Source organism: Ochotona curzoniae, unplaced genomic scaffold (assembly GCF_017591425.1).
Source record: "Ochotona curzoniae isolate NIBS_2020 unplaced genomic scaffold, NIBS_Ocur_1.0 contig_2723, whole genome shotgun sequence".
Classification (NCBI taxonomy): Eukaryota; Metazoa; Chordata; class Mammalia; order Lagomorpha; family Ochotonidae; genus Ochotona; species Ochotona curzoniae.
In genome coordinates this window covers 10,555,119-10,576,576 of record NW_024465573.1, presented here as the reverse complement: position 1 = coordinate 10,576,576, position 21,458 = coordinate 10,555,119, and the positions used below count along the sequence as shown (strand labels likewise).

The following is a 21,458-nucleotide window of genomic DNA, read 5'->3' as shown; positions in this document are numbered from 1 at the left end:
GTGCACCAGTTGTTCACATGAACCTACTTTAGATGACCTTTTAGAAAATGTTCATGTTCTTGGCAATTTCTTGGTCAACTTTTCTGACTCCACACATCAAACAAAAACTTCCTCCAACCTTTCACTGTTCCAATGAAATAAGCCATTGCTAATTCCATTAAACTGTAACTGTTGATAGGTGAAGCTACAAAAATGTCCATTACATTTAAGCACACATTACATTTTGATGTTCTGCATGTACAGAATTTACCAATTGTGAATAGAAATAGTTTTAAAGTTCAAACATGTAGAAACCTAGATATAAGTTAACCCTGAAACTGGAAAACACTGGTTCAGTGGAAAGATAATGGAAGCTGCTTTGAAATACACTGCACAGGGTCTGGCGGCGTGGCCTAGTGGCTAAAGCCCTCGCCTTGAATGTGCCTGGATCCCATATGGGCACCGGTTCTAATCCCGGCAGCTCCACTTCCCATGCAGCTCCCTACTTGTGGCCTGGGAAAGCAGTCGAGGATGGCCCAAAGCTTTGGGACCCTGCACCTGTGTGGGATACCCAGAAGAGGTTCCGGGTTCCCAGCTTCAGATCTGCACAGCACTGGTCATTGCGGTCACTTGGGGAGTGAATCATCAGACAGAAGATCTTCTCTGTCTCTCCTCCTCTCTGTATATCTGACTTTGTAATAAAAATATATAAATAAATAAATCTTGAAATACATTGCACAAAGCCCCAGTTCTACTATTTATGTATCCATATGACTACAGTTCACCAATAAACATCTATAAAAGTCTTTATTAACATACCTGGAAAATGAGGTGATTATATTTTCTGCTGTACAAAACTTGGAGAAAGGCTGCGCAAATCAATTTGTATTAGTTTGAACCTGCAAGGTTAAAGCCGCAGTATAAATATACAAATATAAATGCCTCAAGATAAAGAAAAAATCTGACCCACTGTTTACTAGGTTTGGACAGGATTAAAGCATCAGCCACCTGTATAAATAAGAACACCAACTGACTGAAAGGTAGTACCTCTCCTGGATGTCATGTAGCTCCCAGGAGCCATAGACTACCTGTTTCTCCTAATCCACTCAGAAATGCCACAATCACTACAGCAATAAAAATAAAGCTAGGGTGTTCAAAGCCACTGGGGAGGAGAGAGCTATCTTGGCAAGGTAGGATAATACTGGTTCAATTTCACCCTGGGTTCAGGAGCAAATGTGTTACATGGGGATTTGTCTCTTGTTTCTTCACGCAGTCTTCACATAGAACTCAAATGTAGTCACTCATTCATATTCATTTATTTGACTCTACTCCTATTTCATTAAGGATCAGCTAAAAATCTCACCAACTGAGATAAACACCAAGTAGTTGCACATATGAATGGTTTTTAATTGCTTACTGAATCAGACTGAATTTACCTGAAAGACTCTTGGGTTGTCTCCCAGAAAACAAATAGGAGACGTACAGACTGAATGTAAATGTAGCATGGGAGAAGGCATTTGGCACAGGGTTAAGACAGTGCTTTGGATGCCCCCTTCCCACATGGCAGTGCCTGAGTGTAAGCCATGGCTCTGCCCTTGATTCCTGCTAATGTGCACCCGAGGAAATATCAGGTGATGGTTCAAGCACATGGATGCCTATCTCTTACACAGAAGACCCAGGCTGAAAGACCTTGACCTTTAGCTTTGGCCTGGCCAGCCCTGGCTACTGTGTGTACTTGGGGAGTTAAGTAGCAGATGGGTGATTTTGTCACTTTGCTTAAACCTCTGCTTCTAAAATAAATTTCTAAAAAATAAAAATTATAGTAGTTCTGGAAAGTAAGAGTATTGTACAATTGCTGCCTATGAACTAGTTGAACTATGAAATAAAATTTGAAGTGGGTACTTATTGGAACATATACTTTTATATTGGTGCTTACATTATTGTAATACAAGTTTCCAAAGTTGAATTTACATAGAAGCCTGCATTATCATTATTATATAGACACATGTAATATTAATAGGGAATCACCATTAACATTTTCCCAAGCTTTCAGTATACCAAGCAGTCATGGAAATGTCACCAAATTCTGCCATGATATTCCACCTGCCTACACCCTCAAAAATTCATTCACAGGACTGGAAGCCTTGGGTCTCCTGTATTTTAAACCAAGAGAACTGTGCCCCCACACAACAGGTCCTCAAGTACAAATACTATGTTAAAACATGCTTATACAGTTTATTTGTAAAGTAATTTAAAACACAGTGTAAACACACATTAAAGATATTGTGGCAATCTAGATATGGAATAATCATGAGGTTGTTTACATGTTAGCATATGTATACATGTAAACATATGTACAAAAGTGCAGATAAATACAGAAACTCTACAATATAGACAAAAAATCAGCATAATTTACTGACAATCATTTTCATCATATTAATTTGTGATGCTAATGGCTGCAAAGAAACTCAGTTACTGAAGTATAATACCCAAATATCCAACCTTCTCATAAACTATAGTACCTAAAACCTTAACAGCACACAAACAGGATGCTGCATTTAAAACTCACACATATTTCCCATCACATTCTCTCTGTGTAAAAGTTTTGAAGCAGAGTTCTAAGACCCTTGAAATATCAGCTTTCAACATCTCACTATCCCTTGGATTTTCAGCATAAATCATAGGCTAGTGCTCCAAGGTCAGGTCTGGGAGGTGTCATTCTCTGCAAAAAAAGGAGGCTGAGTACACACTGGCTGATAAAAACCTTACCTGCCGTCAGGGATGGAAAAACATACACTTTCAGCATACAAGACTGAGTAGATTCAAGGAGGGATTGAGTTGTTCTCAGCAATAGAAGTGTAATGACCGTGAGTGCCAAGAAGTAACAGGTGACACAAAGAGGTGGTCATGGCATGTCAACTTCATTGTCTCGCAAGGTTTAAGTGCCTTAAGCAGGAACTTGAACATACTGGATAGTTGAAGAATCTAACAGTTAAAATGGTTCCTGGGAGACTTCTCATAGACTCTTTTCCTTCCAATACCAGCATTTACTGAACATTTACTGAATTTGCCATCTCTCTGTATGAGGACAGAAGCGAAGACCTGCTGAACTCCCTAATTTATATTCAGTTTCTGAGCACTGTTTCTAAGACTTGAAGATCAGTTTTCGATCAGTGCTATCATCATTCTCATTTAAGTTAATTTAAAATAGTGGGTGAACTGGCCTAAAAAATGCAAAGTCTTACTCATTGATCAAATCCTTTAAAAGTCCACCTCATTCATAAGCCCGCATGTTCCGAAGGTTACTGACGGAAGAACCTGCTCTCTGCGGCAGGAAGATTACACTCACAATAGATTGACACATTTAATGTGTTCAGGAAATGGAGACGAGTGACAAATATCTGGGATTAAATTGGTGAGTGAACAGGAGATAGGCACTGTCCAGATAGTTCTGCAAAACTAACCTCATTTTTTTAAATGTTCAGATTTTGTGCAGGATGTAAAATTAAATAACAGTTTCTACCAAAGGGGGGACCTTTAGTGAAAAGGAAAAGAACTGCTAGGCAATAACGTAGCTTCTGCTTTCTTCTTCATCAGGAGATAGGATTGGGAGTGTACTCAGGGAAGGAGGCCACAGTAGCAGTCACAGATGACATAAGTATTTTAAAGAAAAAAAAAATCTGTTCCCAACTTATTTTCCTCTGGCTTCACTTAGGAAAGTCTGAATCATGCAGGTCGGGTCTCTGAATCTGGAGGAAGACAGCCTGCATACAGAACTGGGATTCTGAAATCTGAAAAAAAATTTTTTTTGAAAAATCTGAGAATTTTTGGAACATCAACATGATACCACAATGGCAAATTCTCTAGTAAAATTCTTAAATCTATTTTGTAAAATTATCTTCAGGCTGTGTATATCAGGCAGGAGTATGCGACTTAGGTCCCATCCTTAAGATAATTCGTGCATTTTAAAAAAAAAATGCTCAAATCTGAAGTCCACATACTTCTGGTCCTTAGAATTTCAGACAAAGGATTCTCAACCTGGTCTCCAAGCCAAGCTTCCATGTGAGTGATGGCCTTTTCAGCACAGACTGATTTGAGAAACAAGACGGGCAGGGAGAAGTTGGTATCTTCTCCGTGGGATCATGGTAGGAGACCGGTGTGCTTCACAACACGCTGGATTTAAAAAGTGTGTCATACACATAACGCATGGTTCATTATCATGGAATAAGAATAAAGTGAAAGTTACTGTATATCTTTATTTTTTTCCTGTTTAGGAACTTGTAGAGTTCGATACTGAGGACTGTAAAAAGTACATTTTCCCGCCACCATTCCTGAAAGAGACAGCAGAGCAGCCAGAGCTGAGAGCCTTGTCACAGTCCCGCACGTTACACAGCTCAGGGAGCAGACAGTCAATGCAACAAACAATAAAACCATTCACATCAAAGATACATGGTGCTTCTCACACCTCGTGGACATCTGAAGGAACATAAGTTACCTTTCAGACATGAATACATAATACAACAGAAAAATCCTTCAGTTTGACATGCTGTGATGTTGGTGGTGCAATGGAACAATAACAACAAGAACAATAGCAACACATTTCTTGTGAAACTCATACATGTTTTTTCTCAGGGATGTTGTCTCATAACATGTGAGATACCTCACCCACAGACAGATTTTACTTCAATATTATCTAATAAGGTTACATATATTGTCTTTTCCAAAGGAACACATCTGGCAACCCTAACATATCTTCACATTGTCTTTGAAAAGCTAAAATTCTGCTATTACAACACGAAAACAAATTTGACTGCATTCTCATTCCATTACCTTCCCATGTAACTGATACTCCAAGTGTTTAATTTTCATGATTTTTTTTTCAAATCTCAAAATACCTCATCCGTAGGAAACTTATTTAAAAAGACAGGCAAGCCGCTTTAGCCTGTCTCCAGTATACATCCAGGACTACTTACACATGTAATCAATATAAAGAAAAAGAACCTTCCTCACAAATCTGTAAGATTCCAACTTCAAACAAATGTATAGTTTCAACCAGTTACATTTGTTGCTTGTTCCTGCAAAAGAATCACCATTAAGCCCTAGCACCAAGCACGGATTATCATCGAAGAGCTGGACTTGACACTTGTGTCCTACCCAGCAGCTGATCTTGCGCCTCCCTGAGCGTCAGTGGAACTAGCTCACAGAGGGGCACTCTGCTCTCGGGGAAAATAGAAATGAAGGCTGAGATTTCTTTATGCAGCAGCAAGTGAAGTAGGACTCCAAATTTCTCTTTAGAGTCAAACTGGTCTTTGACAGAAAGCCAATTTGCTTGGAGAGGTTCTAATCCAGCAGAACTTCCAGGTAATGGCAAGGGTGCTTAAAACGTGGGTTCCCTATAGATTAAGGGGCCGGCACCTTGCAAAGACCTCCTGTTCCAGCAGAAGGTAATTAGATTCAGCTGTTATTACTACTAACGGTCACCAAGGGCTTTGACCAAGAAGTTCTGCCACCTCATTATAGTGAGCACAGTTAATATCAAGAGGAAAAAGAACAAGACAAACTTTTATCAATTTTTTCCATTTGGAATATTTTCATTCACGATATGTTTTCTTGGTCATGACTCCATGGATATTACTAATCTCTTGACTGGTAAGTCCTAACTCTGGTTACTTGTATTTTTAAAAGCATAAATACTCTGAGGCATAGTTGTATTTGTTTTAACCTACTAACTCTAGAAACATTAATTAAAAGTAGATGAGATCAAGGCTACAGAGTATAATATCACATAAAAAGAGATTTATACAATTAATACCTGAGTAGCTATATAGGGAAACTCTGAAGTTACAAGAAAGCTATTAAGGCCACATAGGCCAGGGCTATGGCAGCCACATGGTAGGTAACCGGCTCTTTTGGAATCCTAAGAAAATTTCTGTTTTTGTTTTGCCACATATAGATATTTTTAGAAATAATATATTAGAATTGTTGAAATAGAAATTATAGAAATGATTGATGTATGATCAGATATTGATACATACATATATGTATATATACATAAATGAGTAGTAAATACTGTTTCTATGCTCTATAGATCTAGAAAATTTTCTAATAAACAATGTTACATTGACTGGCATAAAAGAAAATCACGTATAAGTTTAATCCCTGCTAAAAAATACGGACCCCTTTTAGTAACAATATGATTGAAGCGTCCTTCACTTTTTTACTTTCTATTTCAATTAAGCATGAATTTTTGGAGGTGTAGTTCCTCACTGAGATCTTTGAACATCTTTACCATTTTTTGAAAAATACCTCCAAAGCCAATGCTGGGTACCATTAAAATTTTTTGACATTTTAGAGTGTAACAGGAGGGACTTCCGCAGTATGCCTTTACAGCTTTCCCATTATGGTAGTTATGCATTTGTGATGTCAGTATAATGCTTTTAGCAGAGAGGATATATGCATATGACTTGTCAGTATTTTTATGTTAATGTATTAAAATTTTACAAAGATCCCAACATTATGAAGAACAATTTTACACATTCTTTAAGGGTCAGGAAACTCTGACCCATAGCCACATCTAATCCACCATCAACATGTACTGTAGGTTCTTGACAGAAACAGTTTGTTGATCCCTGCTCTGAACTCATGGAAGCTGTCTGGAATGCTGGATGCCTTGTGCACAGTGGAATCAGTGTAAGACTTAAGTTGGCTTTCTTTACAGACACCATATACATTATTGCTTGGTCAACATTATCATCTACTTTGAAAACAAAGTAAAATTATGTTAGGACAAAAACTAAACTTGAAATGTTTAGGACCAGTGAAACAATTACATATAAAACCAGTATATTTTTAGGAAAAACATTACAACAAACAATTTAAATTAGATTTTTAAGTAACAACTTCAAGGTTGCTCAGAGAATGCCTGACAGTAAAGGAGAGATCTGAAAATCCATTAGTAGATTTCTTGTTTCCCAATTTGAGGGAGATAATATGTTAGCACAGTATTTGAGATCCCATGGAAGAGACATTATGGAGAATGACTTAAAGATTTTTAAAATAAGAAACCAGTCAAAGAAGATTGGTGGATCATTTAAACTTTTTCCACTTTTTTTTCATTAGAAGGGAGCTACATAGTCTGCTGGCAAAGAACTTGATAGAAATGGATTGTTTTCATTGAGTGGGCTGATCCCTGTATCTGCGTCAGATAAAATCATAGCATTTATTATTTGTCACCATGGATACCATGAAGATACTGCCATCCACTAAAGAGCATTAGAGGAAGACCACATAATTTTCTGGGACTAGTCCTGTTTTGCCTTCATACGTTGCCTTTAACCAGCCGGGTTCCACTGATGGGTACACTGGAAAAATAAGGAAAGAAATAAGTGTCAGTCAATTACTATTAGCTTCAAGTAATAAAATCCACAACAGATTGCAATCATACACTCAGATTTCCTTCCTCAATAAACCAGTTTTATTTTGTAAGAAAGTAAAACTTTTTCTTCCTTGCCATCCTCCGACCTCCAGTACTGATGTTTAGAGTGGATCACTTTCAGAAGTCTGATCCTTTTCCCTACTGAGGTCCCTGTTTTAACATTAAGTTACTATTGTTAGCGTGTTCCTAACTAAGCTTCCATTTGAAAAAGTCTCTTTAACATCCTACTGTGGAAGAGGTTTTTTTTTTTTTCTAAACGAAAAGCTTATTAATATAAAGAGAATGATTTTATGTTTCTCATAGACACAGTTTGAAGAAGACAACCATACTTCCCTCCTTCCCCCTCCTTCCTCTCTTTTGCAAAGACATAATTTTAATTCACTCCATAATCACAGGCTTAATTCACCACTAACCATAATATTCAACAAGTAAAAGTAGGAAGACCACAGTTCCACAGGAATATAAACAAGGGCTAAAAGCAACAATCATATCACAAGATATCCGGTTCATCCCAATCCAACAATATGAAAGAACGTGAAGGCAGAAAAATCTCCTATTAAAAGTACAAAGGAAATCCAAAGTAAACAACAGGAATATTTATGGAAAAGTGGCAACGCCAAGTCGTTACTTATCAATAATAATCCTGAAGGCACACTCCGATTTTCAAAACAGAAAACCATGGCCCCTTTAAAGTTGCAATGCTTTTTGTACTCACGTACTCAATAAAGCAATCTCTTTTTCACACATACAAGTAGGTGTAGACATCTACGCATGCCCATAAACGTGTGTGTCTGTTAGGGAGTGCACTGGAGCCCCGAGGGATGCCACATGTTCATGAACACAGGCTGTGGGGGACTGAGTCAGATCACTTCTGCAAGAGGAGAAACATCAAGTTTTGGAAAAAGATGGACTTACCATTAGAAAATATTGCTCCTTGTGGGAAGGAGAGCTCGTGGCTGTGCTCTGCTTTACAGGAGTACATGGCTTTGGCTTGGCTGGAAGGGAAAGATGATTTGTCAAAAACTACAATGTTCAATCAAATATACCCATACTTAAAATTCTTCTTAAATACTGCTACCAATGTTGAGTTGTAACTGGAATGTAATATACATAAGAAATGGCACATAACAGTATATATATCAGTACATTTTCCAAAAACTCCACACAATCAAGAAATCCAAACTTACTACTACAACAAAAGTCCTTATTGTGCTTTTAGGCAGTACCCTCCATGGATGAGCATTGGCTTATGACACATAGTTCCGGTTGGTAATGAAGATTGCTATGGGGGCCAGTGTCACAGCATAATGGGTTCAGCTACCAGTTGAAATGCTATCACCACATATCACAGGCTGACATTAGTTCCAACTACTTTACTTCCAATCCAATCACATGCCAATCACGTGCCCACAGTTTGGGCTTTTGGTATCTTGTGGGTGACCAGAACTGAGTTCTCGTCTCCCTGCTTTAGCCTGGCCCAGCCCTGGCTTACTGCAGCCATTTAGAGAGTGAACCAGATGATAAAAGATTACTTTATCCCCTCTCTGTCACTTTGTGTTTCAAATATATAGATTTTTTTTTTTTACAAGACTACTAGTTTTCATTGTCAGTGAGCTAAGTAGATTTGTTTTTAGCTATAACATAAAAAAATTAATAGGAACACTAAAATTTTTTAACCCCTTTTATTTTTAGACTGAGACGAGAGACAAAAAATGAAAGGCCCACAGAGTAGGGTAAATACATTGAATGGCCACGACACACGTATATATGGCAAATCAATGACAAATGGCAACCAACTATGGCTCTCTGGTTAGGCATATGCTGGGGAGAGATGGAGCATTGGCAATTCTGAGAGCTTACTCATCTCCAAACACAGGAAGCCAACACTTAACTACTAACCAATGTTATCCTAATGCCATCGTGTAGTCAGAATCTCTATTTAAAAAGTCATAAGGTTTCGGAATTTTATATGACATCTGGTTTTAAAACATTTGAGCCAACACAAAAATGTCCTCATCTAAGGCTGCTAATTAAACAAGTGGCTAGGTGTTCCTTACTCTGTAACGTTCAGTGAGTTTGGTAAAAGCTGCAGATTCTCTGACTTCACCCACTTATCTCCTCCATGAGAAGAGTTCAAGCCTGTGGCCTGGATGACTAACTGGCTCCCTCCACTCAGCAGGGTTCTTTTGGATTCACACAGGATCTATTATGCACAAATCAACCAGAGGGCAGTTCCTAAAAAATCCACCAGATCATGTTACTTTCCTGGTAACACACCTTCAACTGGCTTTCCACTGTGGCCTCTCAACTGTGTGCCCTCAGCGACCCTGTGTCCCCTCTTTTTGTGCCCGCCTCTGCTCATGTACCATGCAGTGCCACTCGCCCTCTTTCTCAGCCTCAAACTCATTGAACTCAATGCCATCTGCTGGGTAGCTGCGCTCTCTCACAACTCCAGATCCTTAGGAAAGTTCATGCCCTCTGCTGAGGGCCAGGCCTTTCCTAACCGCATGCTCTAAAATAGCTGTCCAGGCAATGAGTACATCCTGCTACTTCCAGTCTATGCAGTGTTTATATCTGGTATTCTGTTGTTATTGCTGATATTTTTATCTTATCCTCCAACTACAATGTAACCTCCAAAGATGATGCCAGACATTTAGTAATTCAGTAAAAATTAAGGAAGAGAGTGAAAAAAAAAAAGGAAATAGGTTCTAGGCTCCTTTTCCACCTAAGTCATTCATTTAAAAAAAAAAAACATGTGCTTGCTTGGGGACTAGCAGTGTGCGTGCAAACAAGACACGCTGCAGTGGCTGCCATGTGCGGCTCTCCCTAAGCAGCAGAGCTTCATTGCGTCTTCATGTCGGCTGGAGCAGCCCCTGGATCTGATCTCCACCCTTTCAGAATGAGGAACAGTCTGCACTAGTGGGCTGCAGAACAATTCCCCTTAAAACATATAAACATTTCTTTCAAAAAATATTATTTCCTTGAGTAATTAAACAAATTGTTAAAATTTATAAGGAAGTAACGTCCAAAGTAGTAGGTACGGTTTTTATAGAATAGTCTTTGTAATATTATGTGGGAAACTACAATTTAAACAATCAAATTCTTCTTGTTAATATTTCAGGCACGAAATGATTTTCTCTTACAGTGTTTTACAGAACTGGCTGGGAGGGGCAGAAACATATAGAGTAATTAGACTGAACTGAGATTGTTACATGTATCACCAACACAGAGCACACGATGCTGTCATGACTTTTCACTTACTGATACATGTGACTAGACAGAGAGGACCCTCTGCTGAGATCTGTACCTCCAGGTGTTAACACATCACCAGCTTCGATGGCTTAATGTGGACTCTGTGACTGAGCAGCTTTCTCTCCAGGAGCTAATGCTTCCTCTTTTACTGACATATGTATTGAAGAGGATGTGAAAATAGCATTGTCACCTTTTGTGTCTCTTCAGAAGATTCTAATATCCCCCTGAAAAGGGTTTTCAATATCCTACTTCTTACTACATGGGAGAGTAAGGTAATGACTGCACCGCCTAAAAGCCATTTCTCCTCATTGCAAAAATGCCCTGTTCGCAAGCCGCGCTCCTAATTCTCAAAGCTGTCTAATGCTGATGAAAAGCCTGACAGGGGCCTGAAAGGGTCAGTGTGCAAAATTCACCAATGCTTATCTTAAATTTAAAAGAAAGACAACATTCAACAAAACTGATCCATTTTCTGGAGGGCCACTTAATGAACACACACACACACACACACTCTGTATAGTAGTACAAGTTTCATTTCTAACAGGAAAAAAAGGATGGATCTAATGGTACACTACATGAGAATACGATCTAGAAATAAAAACGGCAATCTAAGCATATAAGACTTCACGAAGGGCAGAGGCACACATGAACTGCTCGACTGTAACTACACATAACACTGTGCACAACTGCACGCCAAGAAGCCGTGCTTGTGTGTCAGGCAAAAATATTTACAGGCTTATTCTTACAGTGACTTCTAAATGACCCATGACAATTTGCTAATGAGCATGGTGTTTGCTTCTTGGTCATTGTTTGGAGATTTGTCAAAATTTGGCACCTGCTGGATTCATATTTTTCTTTTTTTTCAACAAACACTGGCCATGACCAGCTTGGATATCTGCACAGGTATTGGCTGTCTCAAGGCTAAAGAACTTTACTTTCAGCAAGAAGAATGATAAGCCACATATACTGTAACTCACTTGAAAATGAAGTGGAAAAGTAACAAGTATTTCTAGGTTAAAAAGAGGTATTTTATCCATTCATTCAAAAATTTTAATTAGCAACTATTCTGTGTTGGTTACTATGGTGACATAGCATCTCCATAGATTATTCTAGTGTGTTTATCAGAGTAATTCTTTTTTTTTTAAAGATTTATTTATTTATTGGAAAGTCAGATATACAGAGAGGAGGAGAGACAGAGAGCAAGATCTTCCACCCGATGATTCACTCCCCAAGTGAGCGCAACGGCCGATGCTATGCAGATCCGAAGCCAGGATCCAGGAACTTCTTCCAGGTATCCCACACGCAAATGCAGGGTCCCAAGGCATTGGGCTGTCCTCAACTGCTTTCCCAGGCCACAAGCAGGGAGCTGGATGGGAAGCAGAGCTGCCGGGATTAGAACCTGCGCCCATATGGGATCCCACTGTGTTCAAGGCGAGGACTTTAGCTGCTGGGCCACGCCGCCGGGCCCTATATATCCCATTTGTTTTGAATTCTGTCAGATATTAGAAGGATCTGCAAAAATCTAAGACTGAACTTCCTTTTACGCAAATACTTTTTTATGAAAATATGCTATTTTGCTAATACATAATGGGTTCATTCTTATTTTAAATAAGAAACATTTTTAAAGATTCAGTTTAAGTTTCTACTACAAAGTAGACATTTAGCTTTGTGGTTACAGTGCTGGGTCGGATGCCCACATCCTACAATATAGTTTCTGACTTCAAGTCCCAGCTCTGCATCTATTCCAGATTCTTGCTGATGTCCACCTTGTGAAGGAACAGGTGGTGCCTCATGTACTTGGATCCCTGCCAGCCATATGGGAGACCGAGAATGAATGCCACACTGCTCGCTCCCGTCTAGCTCAACTCTAGCTGCAGAGGGGATTGGGGGAGTGAACCACTGAAGTCCCCGTCTTTCCAAAAAAAAAAATCATTAATTTCATACACAAATATCAATAAATAGAACCCAATAAACAAAAGCTCTTCGGATATTCTTAAGCATATAAAGATGCCCTGAGAACAAAAACTTTGAGACCATTGTAGAGATAAGATTAGAAGTTTGTGCACCAAAATTTGGTAGTAATACCCTCCAATTAATGATATTACAGAGACTGTTTATCTTTTAGTTTACTAGTATTCTGCATATTTTCTTAAAGAAGAAAACATTCGAGTATTCCTTAAAATCCAAAATTATTTCTTTTCTTTCTTAGCATGCGTAATGGTGTTTTTGGGGTCTTATCTTATAAGATACATATGTGTACCTTATATTGAAATGTCAATGAAGTAGTCACAGGATGTGGTTAAGAACTTACTTTTTCTACCATATCAGTCACTCAATACCATGTCAATTAACTCCATAATTTTGTAAACTGTTGTTGATGATATGTTGTGGCTTTTCATTGGTCGGGATGATATTCTGCCAGCTCCGCTTTTAGACCAGAAATGGTCTCCCCAGGAAACTGTTGAATTTATTTGGACAATAAGATGCTGGAGTCTATGCATGGTACATACTTGCAATGAAAGAATCATGACTGGATTTGAACTGCAACAAAGTGGAGGAATCACCATGGGGGGAGGGTACGGGGAGGGGTTGGGGGAATCCCAGAGCCTGTGAAACTGCGTCTTATAACATGAAATGAAACTTAAAAAAAAAAAAGATACGTATGCGTTTGAGGACTAAAAACTCTTTCAAAATTCATTGGGTACAACACTATATTGGACTTTATTTTTGTGATTTTTAGTTATAGTAGTATTGATTCAAAACTTCAATTAAAATAGCAATGTGTGAGTGTTTTTAACAACCCAAGCTCTCAATTCTCAGTCAGTTCCCTCAATTCTGAACTCAGTCTTCAGCAGCAGAGCTGGGATTCCGATCCTATACAGGGTTCTAACTGGTCTTAGGCCAAATACTTGTAGGATGTTAAGTGTTGTGGTGTAGCATGTTGGAACAGCACTTGAGTTGCCCACATCCCATATGAGTGTGCCTGAGCCCGGGTCCTGCTTCCAGCTCTGATCTAGCAACTTGATCATGTGCCTGGCAGGCAGCAGATGACAGCGGTGGCGCCTGAGTCCCCTGAGCTCCTGTCTTATGACTTCATCCTGTCCCAGCCCAATCCATTTGTGAGTATTTGGGAAGTGACGCAGGTGATGGGAGGTCTCCCTCTTTATCATCTGCCTTTCAAATAAATAAAAATGAATAAACAAACCCTCAAAAATAAGTCTTACAGCGTAATCTTTCCCACTGCACCGAGAATGCTGTCTTACAGATCTTCAGTTTTATCTTAGCAGTTCATCCAGCCTCCTCTCCTGTTTCCTTGACATTTTTAAAAAATTCTACTAGTGCAGGCCTTGCCTTGTCTTCCTGAGCACTGCTTAACACTCTTCTTTACATGAAACCACTGCTACTAACAATAATGATAAAAACACTTCAAGGAAAATCATCTTCAAAAGACCAAGGTTTAGCCATAATTTCCTTTTTCATCAATAAATTCCCAATGCTAGGTTTCCTCTGCGTCAGCTAGGCAGTGTAACTGCTGTTATAAGTTTCTCAAGGGGCATCAGTCTGAAACACTATTCTGCTTCTAGATGCATCTTTCTAAAGCCTCTCTGAGCTTGTCATGCAGGCTTCTCAAACCCTATGGCCCAAACTTGCCATTCTCCCCACCTATGTACAAAACTGATACTATGAAACATGGAATGTTCTGCACATTATTCTCAAGATCAAGGCAGCTATCAACCTACCCTCTTCATCAGAATCTCACTGCTTTTCATATTTTGCTACTTTCCTAAATGCAACAAATATCTTACCACTGAATTCTACATGGTTGCTGTTCTCCCTGCTCCACAAATTCATGGAAAAATCTTGATCTCTTCCAGCACATTGCTCTTTGGGTAATAACATCTAGTCTACAATGACTCCCAGTGGCATTATTTTTCTGTTGTTCAGGTCCATTCACCAAAACCTCCCAATATGTCACTTTTCCAAACATGGTTAATCTTCCTACTACTACTTCGAATAGCACGATCTAGGGGTGATTCTTAGCTTTGCAGAAAGAATATGAGCTAGGCATTGCAGCAGCTGAGTTATGAAAATGTCCTCAACTTCTGCCTGTTGTTTTGGTTTATTTAATCATGTAAAACACTACCAGATAACTACTAGCAGTTACCTTTAGAATACTGTTAACACAGTAGAGAACTGAATGTCTTAGGTAAGCAGTTTCAGCAATAAGTATAGTGATCCTGCCTATTAATGTAGAGACAATCCACAGAGCTTTCACCACTCGTGCCAAGTGAATTACTCTGTATTGTTTTGGTAAACTCAGACTTAAGAACTTCATTATATAAATAAACAAAATAGATGACTGAAGTATGTAGCTACCAGGTTACACAACTGGGAAGTGGTAAACCAAAATTCATGTTCTACTAAGCCTCTCTTGGTGAAAACCTACACACAGTCCAAAAGTTACCGCGGACCGGATGGCAGAGGAAGACTGACATGCTGAAGACCGAGGTGGAGGAGCTCTCAGTCCGTCCTAACGCCTGCCAGAAGCAGAGTATTCAGAAATGAAAGTGCATTAAAATTGCCGAGGCTTATTGTTACACACCTGAATAGATCTTTATGATGCAACAACTTTCTGCTTTATATCACTAACAGTTTATTTACCTAAAGTTCTGAGAGATAAAAATACAGTTGGCCCTTCATATCTGTAAGTTTCACATCCACAGGTTTAACCAAACACAGACTGAAAATATTGAAAACAAAATGCATCCACACTGAACACAGACAGATTTTCCTTTTGGCATTACTTCCTAAATCATACAGTATAGCAAGTATTTATATATCATGTACATTGTAGCAGATATCTTACGTGATCTGCATATGATTCGAGTTATAAAGGAAGATGTGCACAGGCTATATGGTAATGCTATGTCATTTTAATTAAGAGACTTGGGTATCTTTGGACTTTGGTATCTATGGGGTGACGGGACCAGTCCTTTGGCTTGACTCTTTTTACCAAGCAGGCAGCTTCTCTTTGCAGTTTTCTAAGGAAGGCGCTCCATCTAGTGGATCAATTCAAATACTGCACAACAGATAGAAGTAGCAAGGTTAACATTCCTTACATTAAACTTTAAAAATGATTTCAGTCTCAGAGAAATGACGCTTGCTCTGGCTTGTATGGGGCTTCGCTTTTACCATTCTTTGCTTAAAAGGAAGACGACAAAGATTCTGTGCACAGAGATAAGAAGCATAATAGTACTTAGATATCTGCTGTATCTATGCAAGGCACTGATCACCACCCCACCAACAGATCAAAGTTGGCTTCACTCAGTGGAGTTAAAACCTGAAAACGAATATACAAGGATCCTTACTAGGCTTTAGGCAAAACTAGGTAGAATTTGAAGGCAGTGACTCCCTTCAATCAGTACATACTAAATGCTTATTCAAAAAAAAAAGTCTGCATACATGGAAAAGATTGATGAAAATTCATTATGTTTTCTTTGTGGGTGGCAAGGGCCCCAGTACTTGAGTCTTCTATTGATTGCCACAGGCCATTAGCATGGACCTGGATTAGAAGTGGAATATCTGGAAGATGGCAGAATAAGGTAAGGCCACATTTAAACAAAGAACATTAGCCAGGGTAAAGCAGAGAGGGCACATTCCAGGAGTAGGAGAGGACAGACTGATGGCAGAGGGCCACCTGGAGACTGACAGACATGGCAAATCAACGGAGACAGCGGGTTGCTGGTGCAGTGACCAGATAGCCCAGCAGTATTTAGTGAGCAGTGATCTGAATTCCGCCGGTGGCCAGAACTCCACCAGCAACCAAGTGGAAATGGAAGTTGACTGAGAGCTCAGTAGGTGAGCCCAGACAAAGAACTACCCGTCCTGCTGGTTCGTTTGATTTGACCAGGAGTAGAGACAGAGGAAACAGGAGGTGTGGGAACAGAGTGGATTTCACAGCATACACCACCCAGTAAAGCCACATTTGGTGACATCTTGTGTAGGGAGGCAAAGGCTATGGGGCAGAACTGTGCATGCACTGAGCTGGGAGGAAAAATCATTTCTGGCTCAATGAATTGCAATGATGTTGCTTCCTATGGATTTCACCCAAAACAGGTCTGGGTAGCTCCAGACCTAATGGCCAGCAGATCCAGAACTCCACGAGTGGCACATCAGGCGCTATTTTGTACACTGTGGTGCCAGTCTGTTCCAGACTGCAGGGAGCTGCACATGCACTGAGCTGGGAGTGAACTCACCTCCAGCACAGAGCACTGCACTGGTTCCACAGGGAAAATAATACAGACTTTGGCATCTTACAACTCAAAATAGGTCCCGGTGATCCTCAGACCTAATGGCCAGCAGGTTCCTGCAAGATCAGCACCACCACCAACCTAGCTATTTAGAACAGCTAGTATCTCCCTAACTCTGGGGACTTTTTGAACCAGAAGTTGGAGAAAGGTTGTACAGATAATGGTGCGGCCCCAGGAAAGGATCATAGGAGGGGGAGAGTGTTGAGCCAGGAATTGGCGCTACAAAGACCATGCTAGAAATTTAACATAAGAACCCCAGACCTGGAACTCACTGGAAGGAGTGGCACAAGTGACTGCAAACAAAGAACTGGGTACCAACCACAATCAGTAAAATCAAATTCTAGACATGTGGGTGACACAGTTTAGAAATCTGCCCCAAGGAGCAGAATCTGCTAACCAGAAGTACAATGACCAAGAGTAAAAGAAGAGACAAAGGCACGATGAATATTACTGAAGACTTCCTGCAAAGGAGCAAAAGCTTTTGAAGAAGATATCGAGAAAATGGGGGACACAGAATTCAAAACACTTCTTACAACAATAAGAAGCACATGCAGGAATTTAAAGAATCTGTCACACAGGAAATAGTCTGTTCAAAACCTGCCCTGCAAATGGTACTTAAAGATGTTCCCTTGACAGAGAACAGGAATAGTGCCCACCAAAATCAAAGGCAAATGTGAACAACATCCCAGTAAATAACAGAAGACTAAATCAATGAACGTCCCATTGCTAAATGACAGTACCAAATTACCACGTATTTATATCAATCCTGAATGTAAATGGCTTAAACTCATCAGTCAAACATGATGATTAGTAGAATGGATTAAAAAACAAAACCCATCTATTTGCCTATAGGAGATACATTTCATCAACAAAGATCAGCAGAAACTATATCTCATGGATTTTGATTTTTTTTGATTTTGTTTTCATTTCTTCAAAATACTTTTTTTTTTTCCTCAAAAGTAGCACCATTTTCTTCAAGAAGGTTCTTGATTTTCATTTCTTTAGCAACACACTGATCCTTCAGTAGCATGTTATTTAACTTAACGGCATTGTAAATTTCTGCTTTTCTTCCTGTTGTTGATTTTGTTGTGGCTTTTCACTTGAGGGGATGTATAGTGACTGTGTAGTGGACACTGTCACATCCACATGTGAGGACACAGTGCAGTGTGCATCTCTACTTGCACATCGAGGATGGGCCCCCTGTGAAACTGTTGGATGTGCCTTGACAATGGGATGCTGGACTCTGCACTGTCCATGCCTGCAGTGACGGACTTATGACTGTTTCTGAGGAACTGACTATACTGTTGTAATGATATGGGAACTCGGTCAGGGGGGAGACGGGGGTTTGGGGAGCGTGTAGAGAAAAGCCCAGGGCCTATGCATCTGTACCCTAAAATCATAATAACAATAAAGAAATGGAAAAAAAGAGGCAAACATTTTTGTAATTGGAAAAAAAAAAGAAGTAGAATATCTGGGACACAAACTGGCACCCAGTGGGACAGTGACGGCCCAGGTAGTGGCTTTACTGGCTATGCTGCAATGTCAGCCTCTGGTACAATAATTTTAATCAGGATTATTTTTGATTACTTCAAAGTCTCAATGTTTTAGAAAAGGAAGCTTAGCTCCAAAATGCATCAGTTTCCAAAGGGAAACTCAAAACTTCAAGTTCTGTTTATGTTTTTTTTTTTTTAACAAGCACTTACTAAATCCTACTTGGAATGGCTACTGATGGTACACACACACACACACACACACACACACACACACACACACACACACACACAATCCCATCTTGAGGAAATTCTATTAATTAAGTGACACAACAAACAAAAAAGAAGGAAAGAAAAAGTCAGGAAAAAGGACAAGAAACAAAGAAAGCAGGGACTTCAAATGCAAGCACATTAATAGCAGCAGCAAGATGTAATAACTCAGATTCTTCAACAATGGAAAGGTTAGAAACCCTGAGTGAACCTTGTACTTAAAACACAGAGGCGCCTGGGGCAATTAGCTCCACAATACCTCAGTGGTCCTTAAGAATAAACAAAGTTTTTGATGGATGCCCATGAGAATTTTTCCAGGAAATGTTAGGTAACTTTATCAAGAAAAACATACTTTTGAAATTGTCCCCAAAATGGTGATCAAAGGTGCACGCAAGATTATGGAAATACTTTGTTTTGGGAAATCTATTTATTTATAATCCTTCTGGGAAGTTTCTGGCAGAGGAATTGTTGGTAACAATCTGGGATGCTAAATGCCAATCAGATACGACCTCCCATGACGGGCCAATGGACGCCACGGTCAGTCCTGCGCAACAATCAGTGTGTATGGCTTTGAATGTGTTTAAAGGATGTGAGGACTTACCGCCCAGAAGAAACTGGCTTTAGCGAACCAGCATTTTCAAATAGCTGGGCCTTTGCTGCCACTCTGAAAAAAAACAATTGTGCAAACAATTTTTCTCATTGAAAATAATTCGACTCAAGGTGCCAATTTAGTATTCTCCCCTTCAAGGTAAAAAAAAAAAAAAAGAAGAAGCATCCTGAAAACTAGATCTGGATTTTAATTCTTCTAAGCTTTCCTGTGAACACTTTTTAATTCTTATCTCCAGCTCACGGAGTATCAGAGTATCAAAGTCTAAGGAAGCAACAGCTATCTTCCCTGGGGATTTTCAACAGTCTCATCCTTTTTAAACTTCAAACCAAGGGAACAATAAAGGGAAGGAACATTGTCTCTCACTGCGCTGCTGGCAGCATGTTACTGATGCCCGTGGAGCCTCGAGGAGAGAACAGAAAAGCTAAGCCAGGAGAACTGCTATTCCTTCTGATAGCTATGAAAAAACTGTACATTATCTCAGGCATTTGCTAAATATTTTGACCCATTTCCTGCAAACGGGTCAAGGCAAACTCTAAAAGTGTGGCCCGTAACTGTATCAGTAGACTCAAACTTCCACACTTCCGGCTGTTCTTTTTGATCACAGGTACTTCCCTACTGCTGTCTTAGCTATTCCTTGTTCTCTACCAGTCTGTACTTATCCATGAAGGGTCAAGAAGACAAGGCCCAGGATAGAGAGGAGACAAGAGCATCGTTCACAGGCTATGATGCAGCTGTATCTGCAATAAGAGAGCTGAGATCTGAGACTGACAGTCATTGTATGATAGTTATCGTAGCTTTCAAATGAAGGGGCTTCTAGTTTCAAAGTCATCATCATGTCCTTATCTTAAGCCATATCCCTGCTGCTAAGGAAACGTGCTTGAAGTGCCACTGCCTGAGATGGTCTTCACATCACACTTCAGAAGAACTACAGAGTCCTAAAGAAGGTGACTGTATTCACCCTATAGATGAGGCTCTTAGTGGGATTTCTAAGGGTTCTTTTGGACACACTCACCCCCTCTGCTTCCCTGTACTACAACAAAGTCCAATTTTCACTTACACTGAGCCAGGTCGCTGATAACCATTGCTTGAAGCAGTGTCTAGCCTTAACCTCCTGAACATTTTTGGAGGCAAGTCTGGGTTTGGTGTGGCTTTGGGTGTCTCTTTGGAGCCTATGGAAGTTAAGCTTTGAATGGATCCACTGTAGCTCTTGTTTCCTTGAAAACAGAAAGAAAAAGCCCCAAGGAAATAGGTAAGGTGTTATTAGCCAAAATAATAGCAACACCAAAAAGGAATAACACAACAAAAGGAAGCATTTATCTTTCAGCCTAATAGAGAAGGTACAGAATGTTCTTTTGAGCACAGAAGCCCATCACTCAAGGATATCAAAATCCACAATAATTACAAGGGCAGTACCTCACAGAGATGGAAGGATTCGGGAAAAATGTCACAGCACACAGAAATTTTTAGACCCAAGCTCAGGAACAAGGAGATAAGCATCATTACCTTCTTCAACATTAGCCTGATCCGGGCCTACTCATGCTGCATAATTTCTCAAGTGACACTGAGACAGTGACCTCTTGCACAAGCCCTGCTCTGGCTTACCTTCCGCGGCAGAGATGGACCTGAGGGAGGACGCGGAGGCTCTCTTGAGCCCTGTCAGTCCATAGGGCCCTTTCTTGATGAGGTCTATGGGTGGGGAAGCATCCCCGGGGCTAGTGACTGACGCGACACTCTGGCAGTCGGATTCCACATCTGTTTTGGTTGCATCTTCTCTAGAACTTGACTCAGGACTGGTGGTCCAGAGACCAAGGCTCTTCTGTCCATTGGAAGATGACGGTGTTGCAATCCAGGGAATGCCTCCAGACTTCTCCCGGGGCTGGCAGGAAGCTGACTTGGTGGTGCTGTTCTGTTCAGAGGAGTGCGAGGAGAGAGACTCAATGCTACCCATGGGTGTGCTGTCGGGGCTGCTGCTATAGGAATCACCTTGGGAGATGCAGGAGTGACACACAAAAATCAAGTTATTAGTAGCTAACAGTGCTCCCAGAAAACCTGTTTTCAGTTTACCACGTGCTCACTGATACCGAGGCCTTTATCAGCTGTGAGCACTGACCTCA

General features: G+C 40.1%; 1 protein-coding gene across 3 annotated transcripts in view; it reads right to left on the bottom strand.

Moving 5' to 3' along the window:
• Positions 1-6,728: 6,728 nt before the first annotated feature.
• Positions 6,729-21,458, bottom strand: part of ARHGAP42 (Rho GTPase activating protein 42) — a 258,025-nt gene continuing 243,295 nt past the window's right edge. For 2 of the 3 annotated variants that reach the window (XM_040976847.1, XM_040976849.1), the window contains 5 exons: positions 20,947-21,327; positions 20,402-20,558; positions 19,336-19,398; positions 8,330-8,409; positions 6,729-7,340 (listed from right to left, as the gene is read on the bottom strand). In XM_040976847.1, coding sequence (XP_040832781.1) covers positions 7,252-7,340; positions 8,330-8,409; positions 19,336-19,398; positions 20,402-20,558; positions 20,947-21,327 — 770 coding nt within the window. In that variant the 3' untranslated portion in view covers positions 6,729-7,251. The remainder of the gene's footprint in view (positions 7,341-8,329; positions 8,410-19,335; positions 19,399-20,401; positions 20,559-20,946; positions 21,328-21,458) is intronic. The other variant, XM_040976848.1, reaches the window with a different exon arrangement.